Consider the following 23323-nt stretch of genomic DNA (forward strand, 5'->3'; position numbering starts at 1 on the left):
TTTGTGCCTCAGTTTCTCCATCTACATGCTACCTTCTGTGGAGAGGGGATCTGCCAAATCATGAACTGGGGTTGGGGAAACAGGGCACAAAGGAATTTACAGGGGGGAGCAGGACACCTATCCAAGGGATCTCCCCTACCAGTGTGAGGTCTGGACTGTCCCTTTTCAATTTCCCTAACTCTCTGGGACAAAAAAGAGGGAGACAAAGTGGAACATCCTTTTATCCCACCTCTCCAGAGTCAGAGATGAAGACATATGACCAGCAGCTTCCAGTATTTATTTATTTGTTTATTTATTTATTTAGAAACGGAGTCTCACTCTGTCACCCAGGCTGGAGTGCAGTGGCGCGATCTCAGCTCACTGCAACCTCCACCTCCCGGGTTCAAGCAATTCTCCTGCCTCAGCCTCCTGAGTAGCTGGGACTACAGGCGTGTGCTGCCATGCCCGGCTAATTTTTTGTATTTTTAGTAGAGACACGGTTTCACTGTGTTAGCCAGGGTGGTCTTGATCTCCAGACCTCATGATCCATCCGCCTTGGCCTCCCAAAGTGCTGGGATTACAGGCACGAGCCACTGCGCCTGGCCCAGTGTATTTTTTTTTTAGTTTCGTTCTCCTCACATCCAAACAGCTACAGCTTCCCTCCCTTTGTGGGGTCGCCAAACCAAGTCTCTTTTCAGGAGAGCAGACACGTGCCTCCACGCAGTTCTGAGGTTCTGGGGTCTCCCATGTGAGGGAGGCTGATGGCTCTCGCAGGTTTTTGCCTCATCTATGTACAAAGGCTCAGAAAATTTCTTCGGCATTTGGGACCCTCATATTCTGTAGCTCCACCAGTCGCTGCACAGCTTCAGGCAAGTCCCACTCCCCAAGGCGACGATTATCTCGAGTCCGAATGTTCACTGTTCTCTTACTTTGCTCTTTCTGGCCAACCACTGCAGGTAGAGGAAGTTTGGGAACCTCAGGGCAAATTCATCCACATGGGATAGTTTCTTTTGCTCTGCAGAAACTTGAGAGACCTAAATCTTTAGGAAGGGTGGGAGCAGAGCCCAGATATGGTTCACAGAAAGGAAGTATTCAGCTGTGCCTGCTAAATACTAAATGACCAGTCTTGCTCACCCTGAGGAGACAAGGAAATGCTTCAGTCCCCATGGGCCTTATCGCTTCTGGTCAGGAGCTCCAGGGTCAGAGACATTAGAGTCAAGCAGAGAAAGACAAACACTGAGAACCCCACAGAGAGAAACTGTGTGTGTGTGTGTGTGTGTGTGTGTGTGTGTGTGAGAAACTGTGTGTGTGTGTGTGTGTGTGTATCTGAAGGGGGTATTAGAGGAAGGGGAAGGTGGCAGGAGTGGTGTGGCCTTCACGCTGTCCAACCTCCCTGCAACCACTTCTGACCCTTAGAACAGTTTCCTCTCATCAGTCCCACTCTGGCTCTTGGTGTCTGTTAGGGCTGGATTCACAGAGTGAGGCGCCTCTGCTGAGGAGGATGTATGCAGGGGCTGACTGGGCGGTAAGGGAGGGAGAGGGGCCATGTGCAGGTCCATGGGATTGTGGCACAGCTTGCTGTGGGTGCTTGTGGGGCAAGTGGGGTGTGCAAAACTCAAGAATCAGGTAATCTGGCTGAGGAGTTTCTGCTCCTTGCCTTTGAGATAGAGCTCTGAACCCTGGAAAATGAAAAAGGGAGCATGGCAGTGCCAGAATTTTCTCCCTAAGGCCCTTCTCCTCATCCCTTAGGGCTGATTCCATCTAGGTCTAGAATAAACAAGGGTAATTAACATCGTATTAACCCTCCTGTCCCTTTCTCTCTGATGCTCCCTTGGTTAATTAACCTAACAGACACCAACAGCTAGAGTGGAGTTAAAAAGAGGAAAACTATTTTTAAGGTCAGAAGTGGTTATGGGGAGGGCAGGGCAATGTGAAGGAACACAGGGCCCAAATGAGTCAGATGTCCTGAATCCTGGCTCCTACCTGCTCAGGTAATGAGCCCCAATTAACCCAAATATGCATTACCAGACTTGGTAAACTTAACAGCAAGAATGCAGACAGCAGGTGGGAGAACATCGGCTCTGAGGTTCAGCTTACCAAACTGAAAATTGTAGTGGGCAAGTTGGGCCCGGCGTATTCTCCGGCTGAGGGTCAGTCCAGAGTCTGCATCCAGGTCACTGACCAGTCCTGCAGCCCGCAGGCTCTGCTGTGCCTGCATCAGAGGTTTGGTGACAGGAAGTTAATTTACTGAAAAGTTGAGGAGCTAGAACAGTCTGATGCTCTTTTCCCTCAATTCTCCCATCTGTTCCTCCTTTCCCTGCCTCGGGGCTCTCCACTTCTCACCAGCAACCTCTCCTCATTTCATCTCCACATTGAGGCCTCCTCCCCATTCATCCCCAGCCCCACAACCTTTCCGTCTGCCTCCTACTGGAGATGGCCCCCCAATTATTCCCTGGGCTTTGCCTCCTAGCCACTGCTCTACCCAACCAGCTGTTCAACTCTAGTACCATCCATATCCTCAATTCTCTCTAGAAAGGAAAAACTGTGTACTCAATCCCACTTTTGTGCCAAGTGCCCTTTTGGCGGCTTTCAACATTTGTTAATTTGTTTAATTTTCTTTTTTTTTTTTTTTTTTTTTGAGACGGAGTCTTGCTCTGTCACCCAGGCTGGAGTGCAGTGGCCGGATCTCAGCTCACTGCAAGCTCCTCCTCTCGGGTTCACGCCATTCTCCTGCCTCAGCCTCCCGAGTAGCTGGGACTACAGGCACCCGCCACTTCGCCCGGCTAGTTTTTTGTATTTTTAGTAGAGACGGGGTTTCACCTATGTTAACCAGGATGGTCTCGATCTCCTGACCTCGTGATCCGCCCGTCTCGGCCTCCCAAAGTGCTGGGATTACAGGCTTGAGCCACCGCGCCCGGCCTAATTTGTTTAATTTTCATACATCTCTGCAAGGTAGGGATTAATCACATTTTTTAGATACAGGATTTCCAGCATCTAGGATAGCAGCCACTCGAGCCCAGTCTTGTGGCTCCAAGGGCTGTGCTCCTTCCTCCACCACCCGTGCGGCCTCTTCCTGCCCACTGCAGGGCACCAGACTCTACTGGACCTGCTTCTGCCCCCTCCCTTGCCTCAACTCCTTACCTCCCTGGCATACTCCTCTTGCTCAGTCCCCACAGGGATAACCACCACCTGGAACGGGGACAGCCACAGTGGCCTGGTAGGGAAAGAACAGATGATGGCAAATTAGTCACTCTGGCTCTTGCCAGTAGTGTGGTTATACAGAGCAGACTTGAGAAGGAAAAAGGCTGGCATATGAAGGGTGACAGGATCTGGAGCATGAACTCTCTGGTTTGGGGCCAGAACAGAAATCCAGGGTCAGAGGTCTCACCATTTCCCCCCGCAGCTTTCTGCCAGCACTCCCAACAGTCTTTCCACAGAACCGAGCACTGCTCGGTGAATGAGGACTGGACGCTCCAGGGCACCCGCCTGCCTTGAAAGGAAAAAGGGGAGTAGATGGAATGGTGGAAGTATCACAAATTGTGTACCCAAGATCACCTTCCAGTTTTTAAGAAATATTCAGCTCTGGCAGGAGAGGGTGTAGAGGATTTGGTTTTTAGGGCCAAAGGCAGAAGGACCTATTCCATGCACTGTCAAGGGAAAAGAGGATAGGGCAAGGCTTTATACCCCTTATACTGGAGGTCAAATCTCAGGGGCAGTTGGAAGTCAAGCTGAATTGTTCCACACTGATGTGGCCGGCCCAGGGCATCGTGGAGGTGCACATCAATCTACAGGAAACAGATGGGAAGGCATGAAATAAGCCAGAAGCATTATCCAGAACCACTATCCTCCATTACCTGTGCCATCCCACCCTTTAACCTACCCTCATCCCGGGCTACTACCCTCATCATGACACCCAGCTCTATCATACGCTACCCCTCCACTTCACTCTACTCATCTCACTCTGGCAGTAGTTCTCAGCAGCTCTCTCCACTTAATAATGATGTTATAATATTACCAGATGTCCACACCCTGGCCTCTCAATTCCTTGAGATGAGCTCAGAGATCTTCACCAGCACCCATTTATGGCTACACCCTTTATCTTGTCCTCTCCCTCAATGGCTGTACCTCTGAAACAGTCCATCAGACACCCTACTCTGATTACTGTCTCTTGGTCAGCTAGCTCTGACAATTATTCCTTTTTTTTTTTGAGACAGAGTCTCGCTCTGTCACCCTGGCAGGAGTGCAGTAGCACAATTTCAGCTCACTGCAGCCTCCACCTCCTGGTTTCAAGCAATTCTCCTGCCTCAGCCTCCTGAGTAGCTGGGACTACAGGTACATGCCACCACGCCCAGCTAACATATATACATATGTATGTGTGTGTGTGTATTTTTTTTTTTCAGTAGAGATGGGATTTCACCAGGCTGGTCTCAAACTCCTGATCTCAAGTGATCTGCCCACTTTGGCCTCCCAAAGTGCTGGGATTACAGGTGTAAGCCACCACATCCGGCCATGACAACTATTCCTATTAATGGCACTTCAACTCACAGGTTCTTTAACTCCTCTTTTTCTCTCCCATCCTCAGGCCCCTTCCACCTTTGTTTCTTTCCCCATGAAGCTGTACCATTTTCCCTAGTTCCCTTGTACCATTCGTTGTTCTTCTGCACCTTAGCCTCCTACATATTTGGCCCTGCAACAGAACTGCTCAGTGCTGCCCAATATGTCACAAACCACACAGATGCAAATGCAGAGATTGATGCCACCATGGAAGTCAGTATTTCGAGATTCAGCTGGTCCCTGGCTGCTGCCAGCAATCCTTTGGGTTGCCCTAATAAGCTCTATGCTCTGTTCTCCTCAGGGGTTTTCTAGCTTTTTGCTCTCTCTTTTTATAGCAGTATCTTAACCAGCAACTTATTAGACTGATTCAACATAATACACACTTTATGCACTTTATGACTGTTATCTCTGTAACCTTAAGCACAATGTTTAACCTCTCTCAATTTTTTCCTTAGTAATAAAGATATTTTATTTGCCTACTATTATTGCTGAAATAAATCAGAAGACACATTTTCATTACTGTTAATATTTTAATTTACTAACTACTTACTGAAGCAGCTAAATAAATACCATATACTGGAATAGACACTTGGGACATAAAAATGAGTAATACACATGTTACCTGAATAAAAGACCCCAGCACAGTAAACAGCAACTTTGAGTACTCAAAAGATTTTAGCCAGGCAAGGCACATGGCTCACTCCTGTAATCCTAGCACTTTGGGAGGCCGAGGTAGGCGGACCACCTGAGGTCAGGAGTTCGAGACCAGCCTGGCCAACACGGTGAAACCCCGTCTACTAAAAATAGGAATACAAAAATTAGCTGGTGTGGTAGTGGGTGCCTGTAATCCCAGCTACTGGGGAGGCTGAGGCAGGAGAAATGCTTGAACCCAGGAGGCAGAGGTTGCGGTGAGCCAAGATTGTGCCACTCCACTCCAGCCTGGGCGACAGAGTGAAACTCCGCCTCAAAAAAAAAAAAATTAGCTGGGTGTGGTGGGGCACACCTGTAGTCCCAGCTACTCGGGAGGCTGAGGCAAAAGAATCGCTTTAACCTGGGAGGTGGAGGTTGCAGTAAGCCAAGATCCGCTACTACACTCCAGTCTGGCAACAGAGCAAGAGTCTGTCTCAAAAAAACCAAAAAAGGCCAGGCAAGGTGGCTCACGCCTGTAATAATCCCACCACTTTGGGAAGCCAAGGTGGGTGGATCATCTGAGGTTGGGAGTTCAAGACCAGCCTGGCCAACATGGTGAAACCCCACCTTTACTAAAAATACAAAAATTAGCTGGGCATGGTGGTACATGCCTATAATCTCAGCTACTCAGGAGGCTGAGGCAGGAGAATCGCTTGAACCCGGGAGGCGGATATTGCAGTAAGCTGAGATTGTGCCACTGCACTCCAGCCTGGGTGACAGCAAAACTAGGTCTCAAAAAAATATATAAAAATAAATAAAACAAAACAAAAAAAAGATTTTAGCTATATAACAGTTTTTGAGTAATTTCCTTTCTCTCTGTATCTTTTTATTTACTTATTTTATTGAGACAGGGTTTTGTTCTGTTATCCAAGCTGGAGTGCAGTGGCTTGATCATAGCTCATGCAGCCTCAAAATCCTGGGCTCAAGTGATCCTCCCACCTAAGCCTCCTGAGTAGCTGGGACCACAGGTGCCCACCATCACACCAAGCTAATTTTAAAATTTGTTTTAAATTTTTTGTAGAGACAGCCGGGCCTGGTGGCTCACGCCTGTAATCCCAGCACTTTGGGAGGCTGAGGCGGGCAGATCACGAGGTCAGGAGATCGAGACCATCCTGGCTAACACGGTGAAACACCGTCTCTACTAAAAAAAAAAAAATACAAAAACATTAGCTGGGCATGGTGGTGGGCGCCTGTAGTCCCACCTACTCAGGAGGCTGAGGCAGGAGAACGGCATGAACCTGGGAGGTGGAGCTTGCAGTGAGCCGCCAAGATTGAGCCACTACACTCCAGCCTGGGCGACAGAGTAAGACCTCGTCTCTACAAAAAAAAAAATTTTTTTTTTTTTGAGACAGAGTCTTGCTCTGTCACCCAGGCTGGTCTCAAACTACTGGATTCAAGTGATCCTCTCAGCTCAGCCTCCCAAACTGCTGGGATTACAAGAGGGGGCCACCACGCCCAGCCTTTTCTTCATATCTTCAGCCCCCTCACTGACAACTCTCCTCTTCTCCACTCTCATTTCAGCAAATGATCCTGCCTCAGGAAGAATTCAGATAATTGATACCATGGGATGGGAAAAGCCTCAACTTCCTGTCACCATGCCTATAAACTTCCTTGCATCTACCTTCAGTCTTTCCTTCCACCCTGGATATAATGGCAATGGTGATCCCTCCTATGAAGGTTTCTCAATCCCACCTTAAACCTCTCCAGGAACTTCCCTTTACTACAACTTCTTTTATAAATTCAACCTCTCCCTCCAAATAGACTGCCTCTCATCATAGCATTTATTTTATTTTTCATTTTGTTATTATTTTTTTGAGATGGAGTCTCACTCTGTCGCCCAGGCTGGAGTGCAATGGTGCGATCTCGGCTCACTGCAACCTCCACCTGCTGGGTTTACATGTGCCTGTCACCACACTGGGCTAAGTTTTGTATTTTCAGTAGAGACAGGGTTTCACCATGTTGGTCAGGCTGGTCTCAAACCCCTGACCTCAGGTGATCCACCTGCCTCAGCCTCCCAAAGTGCTGGGATTACAGGCATGAGCCACTGCACCCGGCCTGTTTTATTTTTATTTTTTGGGACGGAGTCTTGCTCTGTCACCTAGGCTACGGTACAATGGCGTGACCTTGGCTCACTGCTACCTCCGCCTCCCAGGTTCAGCGATTCTCCTGCCTCAGGCTACTGATGAGCTGGGACTACAGGTGTGTAACACCTCACCCAGCCAATTTTTATATTTTTAGTAGGGATGGGGTTTTGCCAAGTTGGCCAGGCTGGTCTCGAACTCCTGACCTCAAGTGATCCACCCACCTCAGCCTCCCAAAGTGCTGGGATTACAGGCATGAGCCACCACACAGGCCTCATTTATTCACCTTCTAACCCCACCCTCAGGCCCTACTTTACTGAAAATGGTCCTTTAAAATCCATCACCCTTTTTACTAAATCCAGTGGACACTTTTCAGTCCTTTTTTTCCCTTGACTTCTTTTTTTTTGAGACAGGGTCTCACTCTGTCACCCAGGCTGGAGTACAGTGGGGTGCGATCTCAGCTCACTGCAGCCTCTACCTCCTGGGCTCAGGTGATCCTCCCATCTCAGCCTGCTGGGTAGCTGGGACCACAGGCACAAGCCACTGCACCCGCTAATTTTTTTTTTTTGGTAGACACAGGGTCTCCCTATGTTGCCCAGACTGGTCTGCCGTGTGTTTTTATCCCTATCCCCTCTGCCTACACTGTTCCCTCCTGAAACACATCTTTACTTGGCCAACACTCACCTTTCAGATTGGAAAGTGATTCCTGCAGGAAACTTTTTGTAACCTCCCGGAGTAACGCTAACCCCAGCTAACGTGCTCTCTTGCATGGATCTCGCAGCACTGACATGGCCTATTTAACTCCAATAGCCCTCACTAGATTGCAAATGCCAAGAAAGCAGAAAATATCTTGTTTTTCTTTATATCCTACATAACTTTAAAAAAAATCTCTTTGTGGCTGGGTGCGGTGGCTCATGCCTGTAATCCCAGCACTTTGGGAGGCTGAGGCGGGTGGATTGCCTGAGGTCAGGAGATCGAGACCAGTATGGCCAACATGGTGAAACCCTGTCTCCATTAAAAATACAAAAAAATTAGCCAGGTGTGGTGGTGTGCACCTGTAATCCCAGCTACTCGGGAGGCTGAGGGAGGGGAATTGCTTGAACCAGGGAGCTGGAGGTTGCAGTGAGCTGAGATCACGCCACTGCATTCTAGCCTGGGTGACAGAGTGAGACTGTCTCAAAAAAAAAAATTATTTGTATCTATTAAATATTTACTAAAACAAAGCAAAAAATAAATAAATACAACAATAACCAGGGTCCCAAGCTTACCTTAGGTCCATAGAAGGCACCATCTCCAGAGTTGAGGTCCCAGGGTTCTCCAAATTCCTTCAGGGCCCGTTGAAGGACCTTTGAAGGAATGAGACAAGAGTGGAATAGAATACATCATCTTAGACTTCAAAAGCAACACATCTGGTCAATCCCCAACAAATGACCCACTCACCAGATGCCTCTGAGAACCTTGGTTACTGTATTCTCCACTCCTTCCCACCAGAGAGTGGTTTATCTGCCTCTATTTCTGTACCTCCTACTCACCTGTTCGGCCTGGTCCCAAAGGCAAGGGTCCCCCAGGAAGCCAGATGGCCGGGTGGACAGTGCCAGGCGGAAGGAGAAGCCAAGAACGGCATAGACGGAACGGAGGAAATCAAGACAGCTTTGGATCTCTGCTTCCAGCTGGGGGCAGGAAATAAGGGTCAGTGAGCTGTGAGCCAGCTAGAGATCAGGGATGCTGGCAGTTTGAGGAAAACAAAGGGCAAAAACAGAGAGGAAGCAGAAGCAAGCTAGGGGTAGAATGTAGCTGAATTATAGTACATACAGGGGGCAAATAAAAATCAGGGGTTTGCAGGTTCATAGAGAGAAAGGTGGTTTAGAAAAGCTTTGGTGGAGACAGGGAAAGGCCACCTGATCTGTTGTACAGAAGATGTGAGCGTCATCCTGCTGGAAGCACCGCAGTCGGGTCAGTCCCCCCAGACCACCAGAGGCTTCAGCCCGGTGTAGGGCCCCAAAGTCGGCTAGTCGCAGGGGCAGTTCCCGCCAGGATCTGGGCCGGTGGGCGAACATCAGGCTGAGGTTGGGGTGCAGAGGGGTCAGGGCCATAGGGAGGACTAGCCCCCGAAGACTGCTCCTCCACCCAATCTGCTTGCCTACCTTCTCTGCACCATCTGCTATAGCCCTCTCCAACCTCACCACATCCTCCCACTGAGTCCTGTCAATCCCACTCATCACAGTCTGAGCCCTGCAGTTCAAAAGATTTCTCAGTAACACAATAACAGACATCATTTACTGTTTCCCTGTTCTGTGATGGTCACTGAGCTGAAGGAGGAGCCTTAGATAGCAACTTTAAGGAGACTGAGACCCAAAGAGGTAAAATGAGTTTCCCAAATTCACATGGTTAGCTAGAGGGAAGATTCTAGGCTCAAATCAGGTGTCCCAATACTCTTTCCAAGGTACTGTCTTTTTTTTTTTTTTTGAGACGGAGTCTCGCTCTGTTGCCCAGGCTGGAGTGCAGTGGCGCAATCTCGGCTCACTGCAAGCTCTGCCTCCCTGGCTCACGCCATTGTCCCGCCTCAGCCTCCCGAGTAGCTGGGATTACAGGCACCGGCCACCACGCCCGGCTAATTTTTTGTATTTTTAGTAGAGACGGGGTTTCACTGTGGTATCTATCTCCTGACCTCACGATCTGCCCACCTCAGCCTCCCAAAGTGCTGGGATTACAGATGTGAGCCACTACACCCGGCCTCTTTTTTTTTTTTTTTTTGAGACGGAGTTTAGCTCTTATTGCCCAGGCTGGAGGGCAACGGCACGATCTCAGCTCACCGCAACCTCTGCCTCCCGGGTTCCAGCGATTCTCCTGCCACAGCCTACCAAGTAGCTGGGATTACAGGCATGTGCCACCACGCCCGGCTAATTTTGTGTTTTTAGTAGAGACAGGGTTTCTCCATGTTGATCAGGCTGGTCTCGAACTCCTGACCTCAGGTGATCTGCCCGCCTCAGCCTCCCAAAGTGTTGGGATTATAGGCATGAGCCACCGCGCCCGGCCCCAAGGTACTTTCTATTATTTAATATTTAGCAACTTGATTGTAACCCTAGCTCCCAGCTTACCAGTGTGCAGGGCAGTTCATGGGCTTGAGGGCGAGTATATCTGTGGTATGCCTGGTAGAATCATCACTCTGGGAGCTGGCAGGCCTGTCAGAGCCTGAGGGCTGCACAGCAAACATGTCTTCCTGATAATGCTCCCAGTGCCCTGACTGTTCCCAGAGTTTAGTAGAAAACAGTGTGGGAGTTTTCACCTCAGAGAAACCACGACGGGCATACTCAGCCTGGAGAGGTGGGTACAGAAATGGAAGGTCAGAGTAACTGGAAGGAAACCAGGTAGGGTGTCAGCTGTGTGATCTTCCTGGGCCCTCAGGCCATGCTGATTGCAACCACAACCTATTAAATACCATGTCCATCTCTATGCTCCCCAACTGCAGACCACACAATTGTAGTATTAAAGGTCACCAGCACTTTCAATATTTATGGTTATGATTCCAAACCACCCCCCTCTTTTTTTTTTCTCTCTTCAAGACAGAGTCTCACTGTATCACCCAGGCTGGAGTGCAGTGGCTCGATCTCAGTTCACTGCAACCTCCCCCTCCTGGGTTCAAGGGATTCTCCTGCCTCAGACTCCCCAGTAGCTGGGGCTACAGGTGCTGCCATCACACCCAGCTAATTTTTTCTATTTGTTTTAGTAGAGACGGGGTTTTGCCATGCTGGCCAGGCTGGTCTCTAACTCCTGACCTCAGGTCATCTTCCCGGCTTGGCCTCCGAAAGTGCTAGGATTACAGGAGTGAGCCACTGTGCCCGGCCCCAACCCCCATCTTTTAACACAAACACCTTAGCTTCTTCTAGGCCCTCAGCCGCACCCTGGTCTTCTTTCCTCTAGACCTGGGTCCCCTTACCCTGATAAACGCCACTAGTGCATTATACACCCTTGTCCCTCGTGGCAGGAAGAAGCAGCTCCCAGGGCTCAGTTCATGGAAGAAGAAGAGCTCCTGTTCCTGGGGTCAGGAATAGCAATATTGGGTCACTTCAAGGGCAAGGAGGTGGCTTTGGAACTCAGAACAACTGACGGAGCTGCTCAGTCTATGTGACTGAATCTGCTCCCGATTTCATAATCAGGTTGCGTCATCTCTCTCCAACCCTTATCACCATCCCTCCCTATCTTCCCAATCTCTGTACCTTCCCAATGCGCCGGTGGTCCCGCAATTCTGCTTCCTCCCGCCATGCTTCCCAGGCCCTCAGCAATTCTGTTGTGGGGAAGGAAATCCCTGACACTCTCTGCAGTGTCTCTGGAGCCCCTGAAGACCTCCATAAGGATGATGAGTTCTGTGTGAGGACATAGGGGATCAAAGGAAAGATGAGGACTGAAGGCCCCCAACCTTTTTCAAGACTCATATGATACTCTCAGTGTTAAGTGTCACAGGTATGCCTCTTGACAACAATCCCACCAGTAGGATGAACACCTCCATTCTCTAGACACCCTTCTTCTAGATTACAGTGTGGAAATTGCCTGACTCTTGATTCCTACATACAACCTGGTCAAGCCTAACCTTACCTTGCCATCTCTTTTTCTCCCCATTCTCACTACCCCTTTACTTAGTTCCTTCCCATTCTAATCAATGACTGCTTAGAGGAGTAACCATAAGCTCTGGTCAAATGTCACTTTATTCCTCCATTTATCAATATCCTATACAGCTGCTAGAAAAGTCAGCCTTCTATACCATATCCCATTCCTGGCCACATGAAATCCAAAAGCCTGTGCCTGCTGTCTCCTTTAACAATACTAATGAAAGGCCGGGCGCGGTGGCTCACACCTGTATTCCCAGCACTTTGGGAGGCTGAGACGGGTGGATCACAAGGTCAGGAGTTCGAGACCAGCCTGACCAACACGGTGAAACCTTGTCTGTACTAAAAATACAAAAATTAGCCAGGCGTGGTGGTGCGCGTCTGTAATCCCAGCTATTCAGGAGGCTGAGGCAGGAGAGTCGCTTGAACCTGGCAGGTAGAGGCTGCAGTGAGCTGAGATTAGGCCACTGCACTCCAGCCTGGGCAACAGAGCGAGACTCTGTCTCAAAAAAATAAAAATAAAATAAAGTAAAACTGTTAAACAGTACTAATGAGAAACAGCCTATATGTGTGTGTGTGTGTGTGTGTGTATCTATCTGTCACCCAGGTTGGGGCACAGTGGCGCGATCTCGGCTCACTCCAAGCTCCGCCTCCCGGGTTCACGCCATTCTCCTGCCTCAGCCTCCTGAGTAGCTGGGACTACAGGCCACTGCCACCACACCCAACTAATTTTTTGTATTTTTAGTAGAGATGGGGTTTCACTGTGTTAGCCAGGATGGTCTCGATCTCCTGACCTTGTGATTCACTCACCTCAGCCTCCCAAAGTGTTGGGATTACAGGCGTGAGCCACTGCGCCTGGCCCCTACATGTGTATTTTTTGAACCAGAGTCTTACTCTGCTGCCTAGGCTAGAGTGCAGTGGTGTGATCTTGGCTCAGTGCAACCTCTGCCTTCCAGTTCAAGTGATTCTCCTGTCTCAGCCTCCTGAGTAGCTGGGACTACAGGTGCACGCCACCATGCCCAGCTAATTTTTTATTTTTAGTAGTGATGGGGTTTCATCATGTTGGCCAGGCTGGTCTTGAACTCCTAAGCTCAAGTTATCCGCCCAACTTGGCCTCCCAAAGTGTTGGGATTACACGTGTGAACCACTGCACCTGGCCAACAGTCTATATTTTATAGCACTTTTAAACTTTTCCTTTCTCCTGCATTAGTTGGTTTTCATTATCTTTTATTTATTTATTTATTTTTGAGACGTTGTCTCGCTTTGTGGCCCAGGCTGGAATGCAGTGGCACAATCTCAGCTCACTCTAACCTCTGCCTCCTGGCAGAGTTCAAGTGACTCTCCTGCCTCAGCCTTCTTGGTAGCTGGGATTATAGGCGTAGGCCAGCACACCCAGCTAATTTGTGTATTTTTAGTAGAGACGGGGTTTCAACATGTTGGCCAGGCTGCTCTTGAACTCCTGACCTCAAGTGATCCGCCTGCCTCAGTCACCCCAAAGTGCTGCGATTACAGGTGTGAGTCACCACGCTTGGCCTGGTTTTCATTATCTTTACGAGGTGAATTTACTGGTAGGACAAAAAGGAATTAATAGGCTCATTTTATAGATGGGGAAAATAAGTAAGATTTACCCAAGGCCACTGCGCCATAGGGTTTCGCCATGTTGGCCAGGCTGATCTCAAGTGATCCACCCACCTTGGCCTCCCAAAGTGCTGGGATTACAGGCATGAGCCACCATGCCCAGCCTAAGTTCAGAGCTTTTTGCTGTACACTTCTGCATTTCCCCTTGCTCCCTTGCAACTCATCCCATTCCATCTAATAACTCATCTTGTCCAGAACAGTATTTTCCTTTCTTTTTTTTTTTTTTTTTTGAGATGGAGTTTTGCTCTTGTTGCCCAGGATGGAGTGCAATGGCATGATCTTGGATCACCACAACCTCCACCTCCCGGGTTTAAGCGATTCTCCTGACTCAGCCTTGCGAGTAGCTGGGATTACAGGCATGTGCCACCACGCCCAGTTAATTTTTTTTTTTTTTTTTTGAGACGGAGTCTTGCTGTGTCGCCCAGGCTGGAGTGCAGTGGCCGGATCTCAGCTCATTGCAAGCTCCGCCTCCCGGGTTTTTACGCCATTCTCCTGCCTCAGCCTCCCGAGTAGCTGGGACTACAGGCGCCCACCACCTCGCCCGGCTAGTTTTTTGTATTTTTTAGTAGAGACGGGGTTTCACCGTGTTAGCCAGGATGGTCTCGAACTCCTGACGTCGTGATCCGCCCGTCTCAGCCTCCCAAAGTGCTGGGATTACAGGCTTGAGCCACCGCGCCCGGCCTAATTTTGTATTTTTAGCAGAGACAGGGTTTCTCCATGTTGGTCAGGCTGGTCTTGAACTCCCGACCTCAGGTGGTCCACCCACCTCGGCTTCCCAAAGTGCTGGGATTACAGTTGTGAGCCACCATGCAGAACAGTATTCTCATAAAAAGCATGCCCTTCACTAAAGGTATTCTCCCTGTGCCTGTCAAATGGTGTTCATCTTCCTCCTGGACCACGCCCCCTCTCTCTACGACCCTTCCCTGTATGACCCATCCAGCTTGCTCATACCCTCCTTCTCCACCCCCCTTAATAATGACGTCATATTAGGGCATCTGAATTGGCTTCTGGGCCCTAGTAGGCTGTCCAGTATGTGCCATCAAACTGGGGTTTTTAGAATGTGGGGACAAAGTTTCTTTCTCCTGTATTCTCTGCTTAGCTTATGAGAGTAAAGAAAGGGCTCACAGGGCCAGGCGCAGTGGCTCATGCCTGTAATCCCAGCACTTTGGGAGGCTGAGGAGAGAAGATTACTTGAGATCACCCTGGCCAACATGGTGAAACCCTGTCTCTACTAAAAATACAAAAAGTAGCCGGGCGTGGTAGTGTGCACCTGTTATCCCAGCTACTCGGGAGGCTGAGGCAGGAGAATCGCTTGAATCTGGGAGGTGGAACTTCCAGTGAGCCGAGATCATGCCACTGCACTCCAGCCTGGGCAACAGAGAGAGACTCGGTCTCAAAAAAAAAAAAATTTAAAAAAGGGCCGACAGAAAGGATCACCTTCAGATTCTCCTGCTCATCCCAGTGAAAACAGGAATGTTTGTTTTGTTTGAGATGGAGTCTCACTGTGTTGCCCAGGCTGGAGTACAGTAGCGCAATCTCAGCTCACTACAACCTCCACTTCCCAGGTTCAGGCGATTCTCCTGTCTCAGCCTCCTGAGCAGCTAGGACTACAGGTGCCCACCACCACGCCCAGCTAATTTTTGTATTTTTAGTAGAGATGGGGTTTCGCCATATTGGTCAGGCTGGTCTCAAACTCCTGACCTCATGATCCACCTGCCTTGGCCTCCTAAAGTGCTAGGATTACAGTTGTGAGCCACCATGCCCGGATGAAAATAGGAATCTTAACCTAACTCTGTTCCACAACTGACCGATAGCAGCTTCAGTCCTCCAATCTGTCCAGTATGCCGAAGGTGGGGGCCCTGGCAAAGGTCAACCAATGTGCCACACCTGGGAGAAAGAAGAGGCCAGTTAGTGATTTTCAGAATCTTTAGCTTCTAGCTTTCTCCCTCTCATGGTCTTTAGCTGACAGAAAGAGGTGAACAGAAAGGAACTGTCCTACTGAGAGAGGGCAATGGCAGCTAAAAATCAATTCTCCAGCAGGGCGCAGTGGCTCATGTCTATAATCCCAGCACTTTGGGAGGCCAAGGTGGGCAGATCACGAGGTCAGGAGTTCAAGACCAGCCAGGCCAATATGGTGAAACACCGTCTCTACTAAAAATATAAAAATTAGCCAGGCATGGTGGTGCATGCCTGTGGTTTCAGTTACTCAGGAGGCTGAGGCAGAAGAATTGTTTGAACCCGGGAGGCAGAGGATGCAGTGAGTCGAGATCGTGCCACTGCATTCCAGCCTGGGCGACAGAACGAGACTCTGTCCCCCCCAAAAAAAAAAAAATTAGCCAGGCATGGTGGCACATGCCTATAATCCCAGCCACTCTGGAGGCTAAGGCAGGAGAATCACTTGAACCCGGGAGGCGGAGGTTGCAGTGAACTGAGATTGCGCTACCACACTCCAGCCTGGGAGACAGAGCAAGACTCCATCTCAAAAAAAAAAAAAGAAAAAAAAATCAATTCCCATTCCCATTTCTTTTTCTGGATCAACATAAATTATCTTCTTTCTTCCCTTATCACATTTCTGGCCTTCTTCAATGCTTCCCCACCTCTCCATCTGCTTTAATCTTGACAACTCTTACCCATATACTGTTGCTGTTGGACCTGTCACTCTCTCCTCGATCAAGTGAAGCTTAAAGGGGTTATCCTGGAAAAAGGTAGAAGGGAGATTGAAGAAAAGTCTTTATTCCCACAAAGATGTCCTGGAAGAGCCACCTCTTCCCTCCACCCCACCTTGAACAGCTGGCGAAGCTGATCCCGTGAAGCCTCTAGCCTCCGGAAGGGTTGAGCAGCAGCTGTAAGTTCCTGGCAAATCCGCTCCAAAACAGGCAGCTCTGAGCCCCGGACTGTCCTGGAAAGAGGAGAATTGGTTGGGTTGCATCCTATGAGGTACATCAATCACCTGGGTGACAAACCTGTTGGCTAGGGGGCAAGGTCCCGTCCTTCAGGATATATCTAGAGTTATAGGCAAAAACAGACAAACTCAGAGAAAATATAAATAGAAAATCAGGTAACAGATATTACAGCTGGAGAAAAAGCTCTATGCATGAAGTTAAAAGTTGAATGCAGGAAATCTGGATGGACAAAGTTAGAACAATAGTAATGAGGGAGATTAAATAAAACTTGAATTTATGAAAGCTAACAAGTAACAAGGTAAGTTGTTTCTTCTTTTTCTTTTTTTTTTGAGAGTGTCTTGCTTTGTCACATAAGCTGGGTGCAGTGGTTAAGATCATGGCTCACCACAGCCTCAACCTCCCAGGCTCAAGTGATCCTTCCACCTCAGCCTCCCAAGTAGCTGGGACTACATGTGCACCAGCCAAGAAGGTAAATTTCAAGCAGAGTTAGAAGAGGGACATGGACTAGCACAGAAGGAGGTACTGTCATAGTTGAGACCTAGAGAAACCCTCCTCCTCCAGCTTCCTCCTCCAAATGGAGCAAGCCCAAGGCCCCTGAAAAGAGCCTCAGAAACCATCCCAGAATCATTCTCCTCCTTCCTTTCATTACTCACCTCCCGTTTCCCAGGAAGAAATCATGGTAAAAGCCATATTCTGTACTTGGACCTCTGCAGAGAACAGCACCTAGGAATTGTTCAGCTGCTGCCCCCAGGACATGGGTGCTGGAGTGCCAGAACACCTGGGTTGACAAAAAAGGGGTTCACAAGTTCATAAACTTGTCCCTAACCTCTAGATCTCTTAGCTCTTCTTCACAAAAGCTGATAGGAAAACTGGTATGGTTCTTCTAGGAGTAACTACCACAAAATGGGAATCCTAGATTTTGGGGATCTACTAAAAAGTAACAAGCTTAAAAAAAAAAGGGCTGGGTGCAGTGGCTCATGCCTGTAACCCCAACACTTCAGGAGGTCAAGGTGGGTGGATCATCTGAGGTCAGGAGTTCGAGACCAGTCTGGCCAACATGGTGAAATCGTCTCTGCTAAAACATACAAAACTAGCCAGGTGTAGTGGTATGCGCCTGTAATCCCAGCTACTCAGAAGGCTGAGGCAGGAGAATCACTCGAACCTGGGAGGCGGATGTTGCAGTGAACCGAGATCATGCCACTGCACTCCACCCTGGGTGACAGAGTGAGACTCCATCTCAAGAAAAAAAAAAAAAAAAAAAGACTGAATAGAAAAGAAAGAAGGCCAGTATCTTTTCTTCTTTCAGTGTATAGAAGCTCCAGCCCCACCCCTTAATCCTTGGTGCTTTCCAGTTGCAAAGTATAGAAGCTGGAGGCCAGTCAGTCTTCTGCTGCTCCTGTAAGCTTTTAGGGCTTCAGAATAATTTTTTTTTTTTTTTTTGAGACGGAGTCTTGCTCTGTCGCCCAGGCTGGAGTACAATGACGCGATCTCAGCTCACTGCAACCTCCGCCTCCCAGGTTCAATCAATTCTCGTGCCTCAGCCTCTCAATTAGCTGGGACGACAAATGCTCACCACCACACCCAGCTAATTTTTATATTTTTAGTAGAGACGGGGGTTCACCATGTTGGCCAGGCTGGTCTTGAACTACTGACCTCAGATGATCCACCCGCCTGGCCTCCCAAAGTGCTGGGATTACAGGAATGAGCCACGGTGCTTGGTCAGAATATGCTATGTTCTTAAGACAGTGGTTACTTAGGTCTCTGTTTCTGTCCCATGAATCTAGTGCAATACAACTATTCCTCTTGGATTTGGTCACTATTTACACATAGATGGCAGGAGAACTCTGTTTTTCTGGATCCTAATAGGCGAGGTCTGCGTTACCTGAGCTGACATGAAGAAGACAAGGTGGGGAGGTGACCAGGTTGTGTGCTCAGCTGTATAAGCCATGTGAGAATTGAATATACACTACAGATGACTTATAATGTACGTGCTCAGAAGTTGAGGAGGCTGAATTTACATATTTATCCTTTTGTTTTTCAACAAATCATCTCTCTCCCTTTCACTAGCACTAATGTTTGCTTAATAGATCGAAGCTAAGTTAAAAACTTTCACCATAAGTTTCCTAACCAGAAACAGTCAGTCAAGATAGTCTGTGATAGACTTTTTCCCAACTGCAAATGGAGAAACTGAGGCAAAAGAATAAAATGTTAGAATTTCCTGCTATAATATCTCTTGGTTTAGTAGTCACTGCATTCCTGATAAGAAAGAAACTTACTGCTTTCCCCTCTGGGGAATCGAATGTCAGAAATCTGAGGTCAGAATCTGTCTCCAAGGGCCGCTCCAGATCATAAGGTTCTCCGTTCACTTGAGCAGCCACTGCAGTATCTGCCAGTGTTGAACTTCAGCAGTAGGAGGTGGGAATGAAGAAAAAGACAGGGTTACAAGGCACAAAAAGGAAAATACCACATGTTCTGATTCCTATATGGGAGTTTAAAAAGTTGATCTCACAGTGGTAGAGAATAGAGTGATAGTTACCAGAGGCTGGGAAGGATGGGGGAGGGAAGATGAAGAGGTTAGCTAATGGGTACAAAAATAGAGGTAGACAGAAGGAATATGCTCTAATGTTCCACAGCAGAGTAGGGTGAATACAGTTAATAATAATTTGTTGTATGTTTCAAAATAGCTAGAAGATTTGAAATGGTCCCAATACAAAGAACTGATAAACGTTTGGGGTAACAGATATCCTGAACACCCTGATTTGATCATTACATATTGTATGCATGTATCAAAACATCACATACACCCCGTTCATATGTTCAATTATTATGTATCAATTATTAAAAAGTAAATTAATGATTTAAAAAAGACAGGGTTACAATCCACAGTGGGGAGAAAGTTGCTCATCTCTCAGCAACTGTAAACTTGCAAAGGTGAAATGAGTTACCAGAGCAACAGAAGCTTTCATTTCTTTCCCCAATGAAAGGACAGAGACTCTTGATGCAGAAACTAATACAGATAAAACAAATCTCAGGCCGGGTTTGGTGGGTCATGCCTGTAATCCCAGCATTTTGGAAGGCTGAGATGGAAGGACTGCTTGCGCCCCGGAGTTCAAGACTAGCCTGGGTAACATGGAGAGTGAAGGGGTGGCCTGCCCCTCCACACCAGTGGGCGTTTCTCGTTAGGTGGAAGGAGAGACTTGAGAAAAGAAATGAGACACAGAGACAAAGTATAGAGAAAGAAAAGGTGGGCCCAGGGGACCGGCACTCAGCTTACAGAGGACCCACGCCTGCACTGGTCTCTGAGTTCCCTTAGTATTTATTGATAATTATCTTTACCATCTTAAAGATAAGGGAGTGGCAGGACAGTAGGATCATTTTAGGGAGAAAATTAGCAGTAAGACATATGGATAAAGATCTCTGTGACATGAGTAAGTTCAAAGGAAAATGCTGTGCCTTGATATGCATATGCAAACATCTCCATAAACCTTTTAGCAGCATTGCTCCAGCAAGTCCCGCCAGCAAGTCCCACCTTATGCCGTAAGGCGGTTTTCTCCTATCTCAGTAAACAGAGCGTACAATCGGGCTTTACACCGAGATGTTCCATTGCCCAGGGACGGGCAGGATTTTTTTTTTTTTTTTTTTTTTTGAGACGGAGTCTCGCTCTGTCGCCCAGGCTAGAGTGCAGTGGCACAATCTCGGCTCACTGCAAGCTCCGACTCCCGGGTTCACGCCATTCTCCGGCCTCAGCCTCCCGATTAGCTGGGACTACAGGCGCCCGCCACTGTGCCCGGCTAATTTTTTCTATTTTTAGTAGAGACGGGGTTTCACCATGGTCTCGATCTCCTGACCTTGTGATCCGCCCGCCTCGGCCTCCCAAAGTGCTGGGATTACAGGCGTGAGCCACCGCGCCCGGCCGACGGGCAGGATTTTTAACCAGCAAGCTGCCTTCAGGCACTTGTTTAACAAAGACACATCCTGCGCAGCCCAAAATCCATTAAACCTTGAGTCACCACAGCACATGTCTCTTGCAAGGACAAGGTTGGGGGTAGGGTCACAGATTAACAGCATCTCAAATACAGAACCAAATGAGGTCTCTTATGTCTACTTCTTCCTATATAGACACAGTAACAGGCTGATCTGTCTTTCTTTTCCCCATAGGAGAGACCCCGTCTCTATAAAACAACAAAAAACAAAAACAAAATCTTCGAGAAAGGTTATCTTGATGGGCATGGAACAGAAACAAGCAGACCAAGTTTTCTTCCCCTGCTCAAGTGAAGAGAAAGTAAAAGGGCAGAAGGATAATCCTGGTAGTTACAGGATGGGCCTGTTACCTGATCTGCCGGGCTAGTTGGTAGGGGGTTGTGTTCCATGCCACAGCATCAATTTTCTGGCCTCCAGGAAGTGATATCTTAATAGTCCGGGGTTCCTTCTGTGCTATGCTTGCTAATCTCTTTACCTGAGCAGACCACAGCTCCTCAAAAAGGCCAAGCCGCTCTGCCAACCAGCGTGGAGGGGTCGACACAACTGCCTGGAGGGAAAGATATATTAGCAGGTAACACACGTCCCATCATTCTTTCTTAGAATTGGGGATGATGGCACTTTGGGATGGTAAAGTGGACTTCGTCCGAATTCCTACTCTTTAAGGGGACTGGGTGATACAGGACCCTACGCTGGGGGCCCTTCAAGCTCTGCGCTCCCCAGACCGCTAACTCGAGAATTAGATAACGAGTCTAGATATGAGACCTTTTCTGGGGACTCGGAGGACCAGGGAGAGGAGGAGTGGCATGAGGCTGGGTTAACATAAAAATCTGGGGACTTCGGCTGGGCTGGGTCTGATGAGGATCGGAACTTTGGGGGTGCCTCACGCACCGTGTGTAGCCTGCAAGCCTGTAAACCTTGGAGCCGGAGCCGCCGCCACCTCTGATACAGTCCCATGTTCTTTCACACCCGTGCCTACATCCTCAGATTATCGCCGCTTCTCCTACACACAATTCTTCATTGGTTTCTGGTCCAACAAAGTCCGTGTCTATTGGTTACTACAGCTGCCACTCTAGTCTGGCACCACCTCCAGGAACTCCGAAGAGGTACACCCCACACAGCACAAGCAGCGGTGTGAGTGGTTCCGGCTGACCGGAAGACCGAAAGTGTAACACACCCTCGCTCTCCCCCCCCCACCCGTGGCGTTTCAGCTGAAACCCAAAAATAGCAATTATGCGTCCTGTGGCTTTGAGGACAAGGGTAGGTGAACTTTTGAGGGCGAGAGTGGGAGAAAAACAGACAGGAAATTGCAGTTAGTAAGTTCCCTTTAACTATACATTTTATTTTGCATGGTCCTTACAGCAAGTAACAAAACTTAAGAGCATAGACTGGGGAATCAGACCTTGTGTAAATTCTGAATCTGCCATTAACTATGTAATTTTGGGAAGATTATTTAACTTCTCATATTTATTTAATAGAGACCGGGGATGGGGGTGGGGGAGGTCTCACTACGTTGGCCAGGGTAGTCTCGAACTCCTGGGCTCAAGCAACCCCCGCCCTTCGCCACCCACTCCCGGCCTCCCAAAGTTGTGGAATTACAGGCGTGAGCCACCTTGCCTGACCTACTTAATTTCTCTAAGCCTCAATTTTCTCAACTATAAAATGAGAATAGCGTTACTCCCAATTGTTGAGTTAAATTTTATGTAAATCGTCTAGTGTGGCCCGTGGTTTTTGGTAACGGGCAAAAGCAACAAGAAGCTATTATGATAAATGAGTGTAACAGTTTTATTTTTTATTTTTGAGACAAGGTCTCACCGTTGCCCAGGCTGGAGTGCACGGGTACAATCATGGCTCACTGCAGTCTCGACCTCCTGGACTCAACTGACCACCTCAGCCTAGGGAGTAGCTGGGACTACAGGTAAATGTAACCACTTTAAAGCTGGAGCAAAGATGGCCGCGCGGTGGCTCACGCTGTAATCCCAGCACTTTGGGAGGCCGAGGCGGGTGGATCACCTGAGGTCAGGAGTTCTAGATCAGCCTGGCCAACATGGTGAAACCCCGTCTCTACTAAAAATACAAAAATTAGCCAGGCATGGTGGCAGGTGCCTGTAATCCCAGCCACTAGGGAGGCTGAGGCAGAAGAATCGCTTGAACCCGGGAGGTGGAGGTTGCAGTGAACCGAGATCGCGCCATGAACTCCAGCATGGGGGACAAGAGGGAGACTTCATCTAAAAAAAACAAAAAAAACAACAAAAAAAAAAAAACAAAAAAGCTGGAACCAAGAATCTGCAGAGGTCAGTTTGAGTTCCTTTATACTCGTGGTGCTTAATAGGGACTTTACAGACCTTTTAATCTTTTTTCTTTCTTTCTTTCTTTTTTTTTTTTTTTTTTTTTTTTGAGACAGAGCTTCGCTCTTGTTGCCCAGGCTGGAGTGCAATGGCGCAATCTCGGCTAACCGCAACCTCTGGCTCCCAGGTTCAAGCGATTCTCCTGCCTCAGCCTCCCGAGTAGCTGGGATTACAGACATGTGCCACCCCAGGCCCAGCTAATTTTGTATTTTTAGTAGAGACAGGGTTTCTCCATGTTGATCAGGCTGGTCTCGAATTCCCGACATTAGGTGATCCACCTGCCTCAGCCTCCCAAAGTGCTGGGATTATAGGCGTGAGCCACCACGCCCGGCGGAGACCTTTTAATCTTACAGATGAGGAATTTAAGGTCAAACAGCAAGTGCTGATGGTGATTTCTGAATCCAAGCCTGGTTCTCTTTTACCACACCGTGCTTTCTCTAGTAGAGTTCACTCCCGGTGTACTCCCCCATCACCTCAGAAAGAGGTGCTTGACTAGAATTTTAGCTCTCTGCTCCCTACATAAGCCCTTTTCCTCTAATTCCTATCCC

The 23323-nt window shown here is 48.4% G+C and overlaps 1 protein-coding gene across 2 annotated transcripts; it reads right to left on the reverse strand.

Moving 5' to 3' along the window:
- Positions 1-287: 287 nt before the first annotated feature.
- LOC105498241 (threonyl-tRNA synthetase 2, mitochondrial) lies at positions 288-21450 on the reverse strand. Of its 2 annotated transcripts, XM_071086092.1 has the most exons (18): positions 21319-21450; positions 20781-20977; positions 18726-18849; positions 17103-17227; positions 16328-16445; positions 16177-16241; positions 15355-15433; positions 11522-11668; positions 11242-11340; positions 10403-10620; positions 9203-9365; positions 8837-8974; positions 8573-8650; positions 3664-3764; positions 3368-3469; positions 3121-3193; positions 2077-2191; positions 288-929 (listed from the first exon to the last, which is right to left on the reverse strand). In XM_071086092.1, the coding sequence occupies exons 1-18, from the start codon at positions 21382-21384 to the stop codon at positions 781-783; spliced, it is 2157 nt and encodes a 718-aa protein (XP_070942193.1). In that variant the 5' UTR covers positions 21385-21450; the 3' UTR covers positions 288-780. The 2 variants fall into 2 exon arrangements, with proteins under 2 accessions (XP_070942193.1, XP_070942203.1); XM_071086102.1 differs by lacking the exons at positions 11242-11340; positions 11522-11668.
- Between the last annotated feature and the right edge of the window lie 1873 nt (positions 21451-23323).

This window comes from Macaca nemestrina, chromosome 1 (genome assembly GCF_043159975.1).
Source record: "Macaca nemestrina isolate mMacNem1 chromosome 1, mMacNem.hap1, whole genome shotgun sequence".
Taxonomy (NCBI): domain Eukaryota; kingdom Metazoa; phylum Chordata; class Mammalia; order Primates; family Cercopithecidae; genus Macaca; species Macaca nemestrina.

What these genes read in the sequence shown, in the direction of transcription:
- LOC105498241 (XM_071086092.1), bottom strand. Translation starts at nt 21,384, where the DNA reads ATGGGACTGTATCAGAGGTGGCGGCGGCTCCGGCTCCAAGGTTTACAG. An exon ending in GAGGACTGAAGCTGCTATCG is followed by an intron (nt 11,669 to 15,354) that starts GTCAGTTGTGGA and finishes GTCCTCACACAG; the next exon opens with AACTCATCATCCTTATGGAG. An exon ending in GAAAGCTGCGGGGGGAAATG is followed by an intron (nt 3,194 to 3,367) that starts GTGAGACCTCTG and finishes TTTCCCTACCAG; the next exon opens with GCCACTGTGGCTGTCCCCGT.